This window comes from Mus caroli, chromosome 11 (assembly GCF_900094665.2).
Source record: "Mus caroli chromosome 11, CAROLI_EIJ_v1.1, whole genome shotgun sequence".
Classification (NCBI taxonomy): Eukaryota; Metazoa; Chordata; class Mammalia; order Rodentia; family Muridae; genus Mus; species Mus caroli.
In genome coordinates this window covers 53133934-53150127 of record NC_034580.1, presented here as the reverse complement: position 1 = coordinate 53150127, position 16194 = coordinate 53133934, and the positions used below count along the sequence as shown (strand labels likewise).

The 16194-nt window shown below is 48.6% G+C and overlaps 1 protein-coding gene and 2 non-coding genes across 5 annotated transcripts; 2 read left to right on the top strand and 1 right to left on the bottom strand.

Annotated features, from left to right (window-relative positions):
* Nucleotides 1–44: 44 nt before the first annotated feature.
* Nucleotides 45–7614, bottom strand: Znf692 (zinc finger protein 692). 3 transcript variants are annotated; one of them, XM_021177412.1, is made up of 12 exons: nucleotides 7428–7614; nucleotides 6917–7166; nucleotides 6683–6714; nucleotides 5620–5883; nucleotides 5238–5286; nucleotides 5031–5150; nucleotides 4522–4740; nucleotides 4361–4438; nucleotides 4198–4276; nucleotides 3072–3186; nucleotides 590–689; nucleotides 45–478 (listed from the first exon to the last, which is right to left on the bottom strand). In XM_021177412.1, exons 2-12 carry the CDS (start codon nucleotides 7090–7092, stop codon nucleotides 133–135), a joined length of 1578 nt encoding a protein of 525 aa, XP_021033071.1. In that variant the 5' UTR covers nucleotides 7093–7166; nucleotides 7428–7614; the 3' UTR covers nucleotides 45–132. The 3 variants fall into 3 exon arrangements, with proteins under 3 accessions (XP_021033071.1, XP_021033072.1, XP_021033073.1); XM_021177413.1 differs by having other exon boundaries at nucleotides 6917–7104; XM_021177414.2 differs by lacking the exons at nucleotides 6683–6714; nucleotides 6917–7166; nucleotides 7428–7614 and having other exon boundaries at nucleotides 5031–5157; nucleotides 5620–5792.
* Nucleotides 7615–13026: 5412 nt separating this feature from the next.
* Trnal-caa lies at nucleotides 13027–13133 on the top strand. Its single transcript has 2 exons — nucleotides 13027–13064; nucleotides 13088–13133. It is a non-coding gene; the product is annotated as a tRNA-Leu (tRNA).
* Nucleotides 13134–13360: 227 nt separating this feature from the next.
* Nucleotides 13361–13432, top strand: Trnae-cuc. Its single transcript has one exon. It is a non-coding gene; the product is annotated as a tRNA-Glu (tRNA).
* Nucleotides 13433–16194: the final 2762 nt, after the last annotated feature.

The following is a 16194-nucleotide window of genomic DNA, read 5'->3' as shown; positions in this document are numbered from 1 at the left end:
TTTTCACAAGACTCCCAGATTCTTATATCTGTAGCACCAAAGCATACACTTGTGTAAAATACCATTTATTTCCTTGAAGGCTAAAACCTGGTATCTGGAGCCCAGTGGTGCTCTACCCTCCACTGCACTCACCTAATTTTTCTCTCTGTTCCTGGGGTCTGGCACCCCAGGTGAAGAAATGGATGTTGAGGAGGCAGGATTAGAGTCAGAAGTGGTAGAGATGCTAGCCCCCTCAGGAGACTGCAGGGACTCAGGGGCAGAAATGCTGGGACTAGACACCAAAGAGCCAGGTGGCTCTTGTGCTGGGAGCAGGGCTGGGTGGCTTTTGCTACAGTGAGCTACCACACTGTCTGGCTTCTCAAAGCGTTTGCCACAGAATTCACAGGGGAATCGCAGGGCAGCTGCTGTCTCTGCATGCTTGCGTCGGTGCCAGTTTAGGGAGGCCTTCTGCCGGCAAGTAAATCCACATATCTCACACCTGGAGCCAAAGATAGGAAGGAACCTTGGATCACATTCACCTCCCTGGCGGTTCTGCTGCCCACTCCCTGGCTGCCAGATAATAACTCCCTCCATGGCCCCTGAAACTCACTGCAGGGGTTTCTCTCCTGTGTGGATTCGTCTGTGGATGACAAGGTTGCTGCTAGTGCGGAAAGATCGAGCACAGAATTCACAGATGTAGTCCCTGGTATCTGTAGGCACACAAGGGATACTTAGTTATCTGTCTTCAGGTTTTAGCCCACCACTCCCAACAGGTGGTGTCAGTACTGGGGTTCAGGAGTCTTGGGTCCTAATAGGCATATGGACCTTCTGTACCTAATTGATCCTAAAATTGAGATAACGGGGTATCCAAAACTGCCTTGTCACCCTTTGTTCCTAGTTTCTAGGGCACAGGCCCCTATCTGGGCTTGGGCTGGGTCTCTGTCAGCCGTGTATGGATAGGAAGTACCAAGTAGCAGCCACATATAAGCCTAGAGTCAAAAGTTGGAGTTTCAGTAACAAGCCCCAATGATACTTCCCCCCCACCCAAATAAGAATCCCCCATCCAGGCGCATGTTCCACCTGCCACCACAAGCACCATGTCTGCAAGTCTCTCCTTTTACTGAACCTGCTAGATCCAACAGCTCTTGCCATCATCCATCCTTACAACAGCTCTCAGGCTGCTGTGGTTTCTCTCCAATGCCACTAAACCTAAAGGCCTAGAGCAGAAACATTCTCCTTGCTTCTCCTGGTACCCTTCAGACTGTCTTACCAGCTCTCTGAAGCCTTATCATATAACACTCTGCAGACTCTTCATCTCCATCACTCCCCTCACACCACAAGTCCTCTACACCTGCCCGCCACTATGCTGTCATTAAGCATCATTGTACCCCTGTTCCCTCATCACTTTATCCCCCAACTCTGCTAGGGCACCACTACTAAGTACTGTACTACCAGGTTCCAACCAGGACCTCCTGCCTTGTTCTGGTGTGACAATCTGATTCCAGGCCACCATCCACCATCCCTACAATCTTCTCATAGCCCCCTTCCCCTTCAGCTCCATTTTCACATGGACTTCGTTCACGTTACCAATCTGTCAGGCCCATTAGCAGTACTAGCTTGGGAAAAGCCCAAACTCAGGCCAAACCTATCCCCTGGCATACTTGAAGATAGGCATGAGTGTTCAACCTTCCCCATGGTCTTCCCTTTCACAGACAGGCTCTGCAATGCCCACTGTCCAGAATCCTGAAGAGTATCTGCTGTCTCCAACATTTCCAGTACAGCTTTTGTTCCCCCCAAGTCCATCAGTTAACTAGTACCCCTGCCCATATATATGAGTATGTAGATGTCTCCACCATATCTCACAGAATTCATCTCTTTCATATCGAACTCCACCCACCCTGATGTCATCAAGCCTTCCTTTCCTTCTCTTCCTTTCCTTAAGCTTTTAGCCTTCTATCTAAAACCTTACTCCTCATCAACAGAGCAAAACTACAGCATCTCCCACTTCCCCAGCCCAGCTTGCCTTGAACCCACACCACTGTGGCTGTCATTCCCACAGCAGAGCTCGTCACTCTTTCATGTTATCTCTTTTCCTTGGCCTGCAGCTCTTGTCAATCTGTCCTCCCTCTTTCCTGGAGCACTTTCTACACTTGCCTGCTCAAGTGCCACTTTCTTTGCCTTCCTCTCTTTCCCCAAGGCCTGCTCTCTAAGAGCAAATGTACCACATCAAACCTCCCTCCCTGGGCAGACATTCTCCAGCCCCATGGCTCCAAACACTACTCACATGCTTATGACAGATTTCTGCTACTCTATAAGTCCCATACTTAAATCTTGACATCTAATTAATATGTATTAACCCAAATTCCTACTCAGTGACCCCTTCCTTGCTTTCAGGGACACATCACCTTTTACCCAGCTGCCCAGGCTGGAATCTTTTGAGTCTGTGTCTGTCTCTCTCTGTCTCTCTCTGTCTCTCTCTGTCTCTCTCTGTCTCTCTCTGTCTCTCTCTGTCTCTGTCTCTCTCTCCCAGTCTCACCTATGGCTGATCCATCCTTTTCACACAGACCTTTTAACTCTCTAAGAGCCTCAACCACTGCTCACCAACTGTGACCAGCAAGCCCTAGTCATCACCGTCAGTATAAGCCCATTTCTACTCATCTACAGTCCCTGACTCTCCACATAGCTGCAACAGCAGCCATCTCTGAAAGTCAGCTATCTCTCCACCTTAGAAGACCTCACAGTGGTCTCATCTCAAAGTAGAAACCACATCACCCTTACTGTGGTCTTGGAGGCCTCCCCATCCGTGGATCATGTAGATGCTCCGCACACGCGCTGCCTCCATTCCTCACTCCGCTCAGGTCTTGCTTGCAAGGCTTCTTTTACCACATAAGCAGCATGTCCTTCCTGCACTCCACCCTCCCCTGCTTTCCCATCTCTTCATGGCCCTACATGACTACAGTGCATTTCACTAGGGTCAGGCTACCAAGGACCTAGTTACAAACTCAAGCAGACAAGGGCTTATAAGGCACACAAGGACCAAGGGATTTGAGTCCTCCCCAGCACAGCTGTAGGGGGCGGGGTCCCATACTCACCGCTGTGGAGCTTCACATGCTCCTTCAGGTGCTTTTTAAAGTTGAAGGACTTCCCACAAGCTGGCTCAGGGCAGCAGAACGACTTCTGCTGGATATGCTGGTACTTCTTGTGGTGCTAGAAAGTGGGTGACAAGAGAGACAAGGCAAAAGCACGGCTGCCTTCCCAGGGAGACCGACTGGAGCTGGGTGAGCAGGCGGCTTCCTCATCCACCCTTGTTTTCCCCGTCCGGGCCACCGTTCTGGCCTCATCCTCACCTATGCCCTAAGAAGCACAGCTGTCCTACCACCCTGACCATTAACTGCCCTCACCTGTCCCCTCTGGATGCCCACCCACTCACTTCCTTGCACACCATCATTGCAATGTCCACAGAGTTCCCTGTACAAAATGCCACTCCAATTAACACGTGTCATGTATCCAACCTCGTCTGTCAGGGCAGAATATGGTTGATGTGAGCATGATGACCACATTCATATGTGCTACAGTCTCTGGCTACCGCTATGAATACATAGAATGTGAGATTTTCTCCTAAATCTGCCTTGGGAATACACAGGTCTCATTTTCCTGTTGAGGAAAAGGGATTCTTGGGGGGTTTCTTGTTTGTTTGTTTGTTTGTTTGTTTGTTTTCTATTCTCTTCAGTTTGGAGTCCTGATCCAGGACCCAGCATATAACAGACAAGTGTTCTACCACTGAGCTACACTACCTGGCAGCTGGTGCTTCTACCTGAACTTACCAATGAATAAGTCCTTCTTATGGGACCTGGTCACACCATGGATTGTGGGTGGCACAGGATGGCTCCTGCATCCTAATCCTGTTTCCACAGTTAACTAGAGCAGCTGCTGCAGTATCTACATAAAAGGCTCAAATCTGAGCTGCTATGCTCTTCTTAGACCTACCCTGACCACCTACACTGTACCATCCCCCTGTCCCTCCCTATACTTGAGGTCAGAAGCCCTCACTAACTGTGAAGCACGGGCCTTTTCCTCTACAGTGGCTGTATGTGCTGCTTTTCATATGCTAGACAACTGCACTACGACTGAGCTATATCTACCTCAGCCTAGGGTATCTTTCCCTCAGCTTCCACACCAACCCCAGTAGCCACACAGGCCTCAATCTGTGTCCCTCACATTCAAATACTGCCGGTTGGAGAAGATCCTTCCACAGCCAGGGAAGTCGCAGGGCATCAGTTCTCTTTTGGCAGCTTTCCTAGGGGAGGAAAACGGGAGCAGGATTCCTGCCTGCTCTGTCTCACTCCTGACCCTCCCCAGAGTCCCATCTCCCCAGTCCTACCTAATTCTCCTGAGCCCAATCTGGGCAGTATCCTCATCCCAAGTCGGATTCGGAGCAGACTGGGCCTGACTCCCAGGGCTATGGGTAGCAAAGAAGGAGCCGAGGGCCTCAAGGGTGACACATCCCAGGACACCCCTGCCCTGTTTCAGCCATCAGGTTACCTCTCCAGAGACTCAGTCATGTGCAGCTCTGCAGGCACCTGAGGGGTCCTGCTGAGTTCCAGCTGCACCTCAGTATCTGATGTCAGAGCATCTGGAGAACCCACGGAGGCGAGAACAGCACAGGGAGTGGGCAGAGTTGCAGGTACTGGCGAGATCTCTCCCTCCTTAGGTGTGTGCGTAACAGGGGATGGAGGTGGCCTAGGGACGTCTGGTTCACTGCTGAAAAGAGAAGCAGGAGGAGGGCATTATCCCCCTGGGCATCAGTCACCTCTAACCCCTACATAGAAAACTCCCAACTCCCATAGCCCACTCTTGCTCTCAGCCTCCCCCAGAGCCTTACTTCATCCCTTCCCACAACTCCAATTCAAAGGCTAACGTTACTTTCCCCAGCATCTGCCCTGCCCACTGTGCAACAAGACCATCCCTCCAGCTGGCACAATCTCTGAATGGCCAGCTGCCTCCCCCCACCCCCTCAAGCTGTTCCCCGTCCTCCCTCAATCCCAACTGGCTCATCTGGGGAGGAGCTGTAGGTCCATGGGCTGGCGTCACTGAGCAGCTCTTCCTCCTCCTCATCCTCATCCTGATCCTCTCCCAGGGGTGGGTCGATCTCCAGTGGAGAATCTACTCTCCTGCAAGCTCAAGAAAGACAAGCCTGAGAAACTGCCACCACATCCCCACTCTCTATGCAGCTCTGTCCTGCCCCTCGCTTCCCTCACCTGGACAACCTGGTTTCTTGAGTCCTTTCTCGCTGCTCACATTCCAAACCTGTTGGCACAAGCAGGTCATAAGAGAAGGAGGCCTAGACTCAAAGACTGAGGACAGTTTCTTCCCAAAGGCATCCTAGTTTGCTTGGTAGTGCTTTTTACAAATGAATTCTTTTTTAAACCTTATCTCCAGTTTCTGTCCATCCATCACTCCACACTTTTACTTCCCATACCTAGCAATGCTTGTGAGGATATATTTCCTTGCTATCATAAAGAGATCATTACTCCAGCTCTTGGAAGTTGGAGGGAATGCCAGGCTACGTGGCTACACGAGACCCTAATGATAATGAACACATTCAGAGAAGACTGGAAAATGTTTTCCTTCCTCACTCACCTTGGGCTTCCTGCTTCCTCCTGGCCTCTGAGCACCAGGCTCTCTCTGTGGTGTGAGTGAGAGGGGCCTGCTTAGGCACATCTGAAGGTGCAGGAATCAAAGAGGGTTCCCAGGAGAACGTGTGGCCCGCAGAGCACTCCCACACAAGCTCTCCTTCACCACCTCCAGGCCCCCGGAGCCCGGGCACTAGGCCACATTCTCGGCTGTGTGTATGAGACAGGAGCACCAGGTACTGCAGACCCTTCCGAGGCCCAGGCTCTGGAGCTGGAGGTAAGATGAAGCAGTCATGCAAGGACCAAGAAAACCACTCGGGCCATCCTAACCCTCTAAACCCACGGGCAACCTCAGGCCACATACGGCATCGGTTTATTTGTTTTTTTTCTAATCTTTTTAAAAGATGTATTTATTTTATGTATATAAGTACACTGTAGCTGTCTTCAGACACACCAGAAGAGAGCATCAGATCCCATTACAGATGGTTGTGAGCCACCATGTGGTTGCTGGAAACTGAACTCAGGACCTCTAGAAGAACAGTCAACGCTCTTAATTGCTGAGCCATCTCTCCATACCCAGACATTGGGATTTTTTTTTTAAGCATTCTTTTAAAAATATTTTATTTTTCATTAGCTTTGTGTATCTGTGGGTGGGTGCACATGAGTGCAGGTGCTCCTGGAGGCCAGGGATGTTGGATCTCCCTGCAGCTAGAGTTCACACAGTCGTGAGCCTCCTGCATGAGCACTAGGAAGGAAAGGAATTTGGGTTCCTCTGCAAGAGCAGCGCACCACCCAGCCATTGCTTCAGCCCCTGAGGAGTTTGAGGGGGTCTTGTTTTTGTTTTCAACCTAGATGCACAGTTGTTTGTTGGTTTGGTTTGGTTTAGAGCTGGGACAAACACACCCAAAGGTCCCAAGACAAAGCTCCTTCCCCACACGCTACTGCATGGCAGGCAGCAGGCTTATTCCGGGCTTGTCCTCTTCCCGAACCCAGTAGGAGCTTCTGGTCCACTTCTCTTGAGACATTCAGTTTCTAGGAGGCACCACTACCTGTTAACGTCTTTTACCTACCTGCACAGAGGACACAGCCTGAAGAAGTGTACCTGCCAGAGAAGAGCTTGGTGTTAGCTCAGAGCCAACCACCCTCAAGTCCCGCACTCACTCACTTACGGGGCCAACCCTACAGACCTCCCATTCGCTGGGGCTAGGAGGGGAGGAGCAGGCCCACCCTGCCCAAACGAGAAACCCAAGGCTGTAAGAACCCGATTGGGGCTGTGCCCGCCTAGGTCCCTCCCGGGCCCTAACCGGTCCAACAGGAACTTGGCGAGCTGCGAGTGCAGGGAGAAGCCCAGCCGCTCCTTGAGGAGGCACCACTGTTCCATGTGGCCGCCCAGGCGGATGCGGCACTTGCTGCGGCGCGCGTCCAGCTGCCTGCGCTTCTCCCGCCGCCGGCGGGATGCGTCTGCCACCGGAGAAGCCATAGACGTCCCGGCCTGCGGGAGGAACGTGCTGTCGTCGTCGGGGCGTTCGGGACAGACACAGCCCCTCGCTCCGTCTGCAATGAATGGGGAGACCATAGTGCCTCCGCAGCGCTCGCGCCTCTCGGATCCAGCCACCCCTTCTTAGAGCCAGGGTGGACACTTGGAACACGGGGGTCGCAGGCAGGGGAAAAAGACCTCGACTGGAAACTTGCTCTCCTTGTCTGGAGGCGGCCAGGTCTGCGTGCAGCCGCGCCTCGGCCTTCTCCCTGCCTCCCATGCAGGGGAAGCCCACCCAGCACTGCTAGGGCACCGGGCCAACCCTCGTGGGGTCTTACCTGCACGCCCCAACCCGCCTTTGCCCAGACTGCGCCTGCGCTTCCCGGACCCGCGTGCTCACTCCGAAAGCCACAGAAGGACCGGGGCCCACCGCGCGCGCCGCCGCTGTTTCTCCTTTAAGAAAAACCGTCCCCCCTAAGCGTCAGGAGGCTACGGCCTGAACTTGCAGCGGGAAGACAGCTGCCTGCGCCTGCGCCCCAGGAACCCCGTGCAAAGCCTGCCGGGAATTGTAGTTAGCCTTGGTCCTGAACGATTGTCTGGGATTCTGTCGTCATTGCTCCTTCTATTAGCATCTCTGCCTATCAGTTGCCACCGAGCAAACACGAGCTGCAGCATCCGCCAGCTGAAGCCAACTAGAGTCCTTTCTGAACCGCGAGACCACCCTCCAGCTGCAACCCATAACCTGCCACCATCCACACGAGAAGTTGCCTACACTTTGTACAGACTCTGATTTCACATCATCTACAAATGGCTCTGATGGAGTTATTTCTATCAAGAGATTGCAACGGCACTTGTCAACGGCACAAGTTTTTTTATTTTCTGTTTTGCTTGAAACAAGGTCTCATGTAATTCAGGCTGGTACCATGTAGCCAAGATAGCCTTGACTCCTGCCTCCACTTTTGAAGTACTGGGATTAAAGGCCTGCATCTCTCTATGTTGCTAAATGAAGTGACCAATTCTGTTGCCTCTCTGCCCCAGAATGGAGAAGAGTTTAGCCCTCTCCTCCTCTGCCACGCATTCATCTCACTTTCTTCTCAATTTCACTGTCAGACTTTGTTTGCTCCTGGTTTTCTCCCGCTTGGCTGGATCCTCTTCTCTCTTAGATCCTTCTATGTTACCAAAAGATGGGATGGACTAGGCTCAGGTCCCTGGCAAGCCTCTCTTTTAGGTATGCTCTTGGGGGGAGGGGGTGTGATGTAATTAGATCACCCATTGATTGATGTTTCTGGCTACCCTTTTGGGATTCCAGACTCCTTTGACTGCCCAGTTGACTCTCCATGGTTAACTGGCTTAATACACTTCATGTTTATAAAGAATTTACAAGTGCCTGGCACAAGGGAGTCAACAATGAACAGCCTTAGGGCTCAAACCTCACTCCAAGTCACTTGCACTGCTGACTGTTTTCTGTAGCAAATCACTACAAACCTGACAACTCAAAACAGCAGAAATTTACTCGCTTACAGTTTTGGAGGTCAAAAGGTCTGCACCAAAGTGCTGAACAGAGCTACACGTCCAGCAAGAGGTCTAAGAGAGTTTTCTTTCTTCCAGTGGTGACCAGCGTTCTGGGACTTCTGGCCATATCACATAAGCTTCTGACTCCACAGTCACACAGCCTTGCTCTAGTGCAAGCCTTCCTCTTCCTCTTTCAAACACTTAGTCCACTTGGGTAATCCAGGGGATCTCCCATTTCAACACCTCAAACAGTTATATCTGCAAAGTGTTTGCTACAAAAAAAAAAAAAAAGCAACTTTCACATATTCTAGTAGTTAGAACATGGATGTTTGGTGAAACTATGTTTCAGCATGCGGTATGATCATCATAGACTGTTGAGGTATCTCATCAGAGGAAGATGCTTGCTGAGCAAGTCTGGGGCCTCGGTTTAATCCCTAGAACTCAGCATTAGGGTGGAAGGGGAGAATGGCCTCTCAAGTTGTCCTCTGCTCTCCACAGACACGAGGCATGGCACTGATGCTCACACACGATATGTACACACAAAATAATCTTTATTTTTAAAGATGATCACCACATGTGGTGGCACATGCCCTTAATCCCAGCACTTGGGAGGCAGAGACAGGCGGATTTCTGAGTTTGAGACCAGCCTGGTCTACGGAGTGAGTTCCAGGACAGTCAGGGCTATACAGAGAGACCCTGTCTTGAAAACAACAACAACAAAAAAAGAAGCAGCAGCAGCAGCAAAGGTAAATGAGTCTATCTCTATGAGCTCCAGACCAGCCAGGGCTACTCTCTCTCTAAGAGAGAGGGAGGGAGAATTAAAGTAAACTTTAAAAAGACTTATCTTCATGAAACTTGAAAAAGATGGGTTTACAGTTAAGAGTGTGTCTTAGTCAGGGTTTCTATTCCTGCACAAACATCATAACTAAGAAGCAAGTTGGGGAGGAAAGGGTTTATTCAGCTTACATTTCCACACTGCTGTTCATCACCAAAGGAAGTCAGGACTGGAACTCAGGCAGGTCAGAAAGCAGGAGCTGATGCAGAGGTCACGGAGGGATGTTCTTTACTGGCTTGCTTCCCCTGGCTTGCTCAGCCTGCTTTCTTATAGAACCCAAGACTACCAGCCCAGAGATGGTCCCACCCACAAGGGGCCTTTCCCTTGATCACTAATTGAGGAAATGCCTTGCAGCTGGATCTCATGGAGGCATTTCCTCAACTGAAGCTCCTTTCTCTGTGATAACTCCAGCTGTGTCAAGTTGACACAAAACTAGCCAGTACAATTGACCCCTTGTCAACCTGACACACAAATACATCACTAGTAAGCCTCAACCCTTAGTTCTTATTCATCTCCAAGATCTTAAATAACTTTAAAAGTCCCACAGTCTTTACATATTAAAAGTTCAATCCTTTTAAAATATCCAGTATCTTTTAAAATTCAAAGTCTCTTAACTGTGGGTTTCACTAAAAAGCTTCCTCCAAGAGGGAAAAATATCAGGGCACAGTCACAATCAAAAGCAAAAATCAATCTCCAACCGTCCAATGACTGGGATCCAACTCACGATCTTCTGGGCTCCTCCAAGGGCTTAGGTCACTTCTCCAGCCATGCCCTTTGAGCACACACATTGTCCTCTAGGCTCCAGATGTCTGTACTCCACTGCTGCTGCTCTTGGTAGTCATCTAATAGTACTGGCATCTCCAAAACACTGCATGACCCCTTCAGTCCTGGGCCATCAATTGCAACTTGTTGAAGGCTGCACCTTCACCAATGACCTTCCCTGGCCTCTCACAGTGCAGAGCCTCAGCTGCTCTGCGTGACCCCTTCAAAACCAGTACCACCTGGGTAACCCTTACACATTATTAAGTCCATCCACAGCACAAGGTACAGCCTTGGCTATCTCTGGAACACAGCCTCTGTACTCTCAGAAAACACTTCCCAGAAGATTTCACCTCAGTGATGCAGGTCTCTTCTTAATCACCGCTAATTTCTTAGCTCCAGCTAACCAGCATCAATAGTCCCAGTAATGCAAAGGTTTTACTTTAGTAGTTCTGGTATCTTGTTAATCACAGCTGATTCTTCAGCCCCAGCTAACCAGAACCACAGAATCTTTACAATCCAAAATAGCAATGGCTCTGAAAAGAGTCTTTAATTTTTCCCTCTGAAATTTCACAAGCCAGGCCTCCATTTTTCTGCACTGTTCTCAACATTATCTTTTAAGCTCCTACACAACATCTCACAGAGTTCTTAACAGCGAATGGATCTTCTGGCCCAAAGTTCCAAAGTCCTTCCACAGTCCTCCCCAAAACATGGTCAGGTTGTCACAGGAATATCCCACTATGCTGGTACCAATTTCCTTTCTCTGTGATAACTCCAGCTGTGTCAAGTTGACACAAAACTAGCCAGTACAGAGTGCTTACTGCTCTTGTGGACAACCAGAGTTGGTTGCCAGACCTCACACCAGACAGATCACAGCCACCTTAAACTCCAGCTCTAGGGGATCCAACACCCTTTTCTGTACTGCACTTGTATCCACAGACTCCCACACAGACACACCCTACATATAGATGTAGAGATATATAGAGATATATAGAGATAGATAGATAGATATTTTTTTTAATTAAGAATTTTGTTTACTGCAGCCAGGCATGGTCACCAGATACAGTGCTACACACTTTTAATCCCAGCACTCAGGTAGAATCAGGAAGATCTCTGTGAGTTCAAGGCCAGCTTCATCTACAAAGTGAATTCCAGAACATCCAGGGCTATGTAGAGAAATCTGTCTCACAAAAAAAAAGAAAAGAAACGACAGACAGACAAGAAAAGAGAAGAAATGAAAAGAAAAATTAAAAAAATAATAATATATTCTCTGTCAGGTAAAAAAAACCTTCAAATAAGAAGCCATATGTCAAGCATCACAGTTTATTACACTGGGGACCTGAACTCACCCGCATTGATAAGCAATCTCTTTACACCATGTATTTATTCATTCGTTCGTTTGTTCATTCATTCATTCATTTTGGCTACATGGGCTACTTTTAAAAATCTCTTCAAACTCTCCTCTGAGTGGTTTTAACATCCTACAAATCCATCATTAACTAACACTTAGTTAAGCTCCTCTGGACCCTTTGACCAGGCCTGAACCTTGGCCCCCACCTGTCTTGGATTAGTCCGTGGAGAACTCCATCAGTCAACCCCCGCACTGAGAGATGGGCTTTTGTCGAATATCAAGTTCGTCATCTCTCTCCTTTGAGGTCTAAGTCTTTGATTTGGTTTTTGGAGAATTCTGTGGGATCCGTTTAATGCCCTTGACATGGCTCTTAAGAACTTTCCACCCACTCTGGCCACCGTTTCCTTGGTTACAAACCACCAACTGTTTTTCTGTCTTTGCTAGATCTAAACAGTCTGTATTTCTCTGCTTCCGCAATAGTCTAAATAGAATAGCTTTCCTCGCCATTTGAACAAGGGCAGGATATTTTCCTTAGCATCATTCATTTAGTTGAAATTATATATATATATATATATATATATATATATATATATATCCAGAGATAGGCCCATAATATATATCATGATTGGATTGGATGGGTCATGTGTTATTGTTTTGCTTTTTTATTTTGTTTTTGAGACTAGTTCTCGTGGTTCCAGAACTCACTGTGCAGCTAAGGATAACATTGATCCAATCCCAGCGCCTCCACCTCATGCCTGTATGTATTAGTTTTTGATAAATGTTTTATCAAAAGAAAATTGCCCTCCTCAGCAACTCTGACTCCTCTACCTTTCATAACTTTGTGCTTTGTTTTGTTTTGTTCGGTTTTTTGTTTGTTTGGTGGGGTTTTTTTTCTTCGCCAGTTGCACATTTGTATTTATTATCTCTTTCATCAGCTCACCAAGGCAAAGGAAAGGTTGAAGTTAAGTGGAGGAAGAAGGGAGGCAAGGATGAAGAAAAAAGTTGCGGGAGAGAGAAAAAAGCGGGAAGGACGGGTGGTCTCAGAGGAAGGCCATCCGCAAGCGGGTCCATGACTGTTCTGCAGGGCGGTGTGTGGCCTTCCGTTGGGAGCTAAAGCACTCAGGTTCGTATGGCCGCTGGTGGAGCGACACTCACCGAACTCAGGTCGCTCGGAGCGGTAAACGCAGAGCCCCCAGCCTGGCCTCCGAGAGTTCTCCGAAAGCTGGGTGCGTTTGCATGGGAGCAAGAGTTTCGGTGCGTACTCGGCTGCAACTCCATAGCCTCAGTGCTGCAATCGTCTCACTCAGAAGTGCGTTTTGGGGTTCACAGACAGCGACTGCACAGAGCTCACTGTCCGGTGCTGGCCTCGGATCTTCTCCAAGCGAAGCAAGAAGCCAGCAATTCCTACGCCCGAGATCAGGGACAGTGCCAGCTGCATCACAGGATCCAGGACATGTAGAGCTGAACGCTTTCAGCAAGTGTCAGGATGGCCGAGTGGTCTAAGGCGCCAGACTCAAGGTGATAAGCCTTACCTACGGGTGTTCTGGTCTCCGAATGGAGGCGTGGGTTCGAATCCCACTTCTGACACAATTCCTTTTTTTTCTCTCTTCAAGAGTGGTTTTTATTTTCCTCCGTTTCAGGAACTCACCTTTCTCCTGCAAGATTCCTCACAGCTTCGGACACTCACATCCTCACCAGCATCTGGTCGCTTGGTTGCCTGGTTGCCTAGCCTCTGGTTCACAAACGGAACTGCAGTTGTTCGTCACCATTGTCGTCACCTAGTCTAGTGCCTCCAGAGGGCAGTTACTATCCCTTCCCTGGTGGTCTAGTGGTTAGGATTCGGCGCTCTCACCGCCGCGGCCCGGGTTCGATTCCCGGTCAGGGAAGTGCTTGTTTTGCTTTGTTTTGTTTCCCGACTTTCCAAGTTTCATTATTTATGAAAGATCAGACTAAACCTTTAAGAAATACAGCTGAGATCGAATTCGGTAACTCTCTGTTTTAACAGAGAACCATACTGCACTTGTGAACACCAGCAGGCAGGCAGGCAGGTAGGCTTTGACGCTGAAATACTGTGTTTTCCGAAGCACCCAAAGCAGCACTCACTGCCCCCTGGCGCCCCTTCAGAACCAGCGGCTCCCAAAGCTACCCACGGGTGGGGCTCACAGTAGCTCCTGAGGAAGGGCCTTGCTCCCTCTGCTGGCACTTGCCTTTCTAATTAGAAGACACAGAAATAATTCAAGCCGCGCTGTGAACACCAATGTGCCCTTTACCTAGAGTCAATCCTTGTCAATATTTTGTCACATTCTTTGCCTTTCAGAAAATAGTTTATTGATGACAGGTAGACAAACAGATGAAGGACAAATAAATAATAAGTAGACAGATGAAAGATTATTGATAGACAAACAAACAAATGATAAATAAATAACAGGTGATTGACAGATAATAAACAGATTGATAGATGGTTACTAACTGATAAACAGGAGATTAGAAGCCAAATGATAGGTAGATGATAGATGGATATTCACAGGTGTCCACCTCCCGGCCCTACCATTTGAAAGTTGCCTGCTGTTACTTCACACAGACACCCAAGAACACGGACACCAGCATCTCCTCCCACGTTTGCCATTTTAGTGCAAAACTTCAATCAAACCTCCTCCTGACTGTGCCTACCGTGCCCTCCCTCCACAGCGGCTCCTGCTGTTCATTCTAGGAATTTCCAGCGCCTGTGGAAAATAATGGAGAACAAATGGAAGTACTTAGGATATATGCTCTAAATTACAGGCCCCTTTTCTGGCCTCTTGCGTGGAAGGCATGCGCTTCTCAGCGAGCTGCTACGTCTGTAGGCCTCCTATGTTACGTCCTTAACATCTCTAACATCTTCACAGGATTGAGTCTGTATGAGTAATTTCTGATGCTTTCAGCAGACGCATTCACTTCTCACGAGGCACCTTTTCTAGCTCTCCAGGTCTGTGTGTTGTCTACTCTGTGTGCCCCAGACTGTATGAACCAAGAAAGAAGTATACTGTCTTTTCTACCAGGGTTAAATAAGACAAGGGAAATACATTAGATTTTTTAAAATAAATTTTAATTATGTGTATATGCAGGCACATGTGTAGGTATGTAGGTGTGAGTACAAGAGCCCCTGGAGTAATTGTGAGCCACCTGACACAGGTACTGTGCTAGCAAATAGAGCTGCAACCTCTCAGCCATCTTTCCAGCCCCCAAAACATCATTTAAAAAAAAAAAAAAAAACAGAAAAAATATCATTTGCCCAAAAATCTCCCAATTTGTCCTGAAATGAACAGCGTTCTGTGCTCACAGTGGCAGACTGCTCACCAGCAGCACTGCTTTAAACTATCCAGTTGTGTGAGCTTGCAAGGCTGAGCTCTGCCCCCTGGGTGTTAGCAACAAAATGCCAGCGGAGACCCCTGAGTGCTGCCTGCTCATTCACTTTGACATAGCTGTACACCCTTTTGCAACAGTAAAACTTTTGCCCTGCCAAACTACCTGGGGTTATTCGATCACTTTCTTGAAACTTCCAAACCTATTTTTTGTTTGTTTTTTTAATGGGGGGGGGGGCGTTTGAGACACCCTGTATAGCCCTGGCTGTCCTGGAACTCACTTTGTAGACCAGGCTGGCCTCGAATTCAGAAATCCGTCTGCCTCTGCCTCCCAAGTACTGGGATTAAAGGCGTGCTCCACCACGCCCGGCTCCAAACCTATTTCTAACAGGACTTTAAAACCTGGCTTCCCAGGGACCCGTGTGGTGGTGCACACATTTTTAGCCCCAGAATTTGGAAGGGAGAAGCAGACAGATCTCTAGTTTGGGGCCAGCCTGGTCTACCCTCTTGAGTCCCAGGCCAGTCAGAGCCACATAGTGAGTTCGCCCACTAAGCTAGACCTTGCCTATTCTTATCTTGCGCCCTGGGCCTGGAGTGCAGCCCTGCCTGGTGTGGCACACAGCACAGGGCAGCTATGTTTTGATCTCTAGGTAGAGCAAAGTAGATGAGATCCCAGAAAGAGAAGGAAAAAAGAAAGATTATAGGTATGTTTAAAGAAATGAAAGTAGTTGTACATAAGCCCCTGGGTGAATTCCAAGAGAACACAAGCAGCTAAGTAAAAAACAGATCGAATCAATACAATATATAAAAGAGGAACTCAGCAGAGAGATGGAGATGCTTAGGAAAAAACAAACTGAAATACTGGGTATGAAGAACACATGCAAGCAAATAGGGGGCTGTGAGGAAGCCTCACCGATAGAAAGACTGATAGGCCGGACATATGGAAGGTGAGGTCAAAGAACGGGGACGTATAAGCAGGGCTCGCTAGATGGATGGACACAAAAGACCAATCCAAGGGTCAGGGCCAGAGAAGGGGCAGAACTTCATACTAAAGGCATTGTCAAAAACATTTTAATAAAAATCATAGTGGAAAATTTCCCAAATTAGGGAGTGTGGCAATTCAGATACAAGAGCCCTTTTGGGGATCAACCTGCCTAGCCTAGAAAAGAGCAAGACTGAAAATAAAAATATGCTGAGTAAGATGGCTCATGCATCCCAGCACTTGGGAGGCAGAGGCAGGCGGATTTCTGAGTTTGAGGCCAGCCTGGTCTACAAAGTGAGTTCCAGGACAGCCAAGGCTACACAGA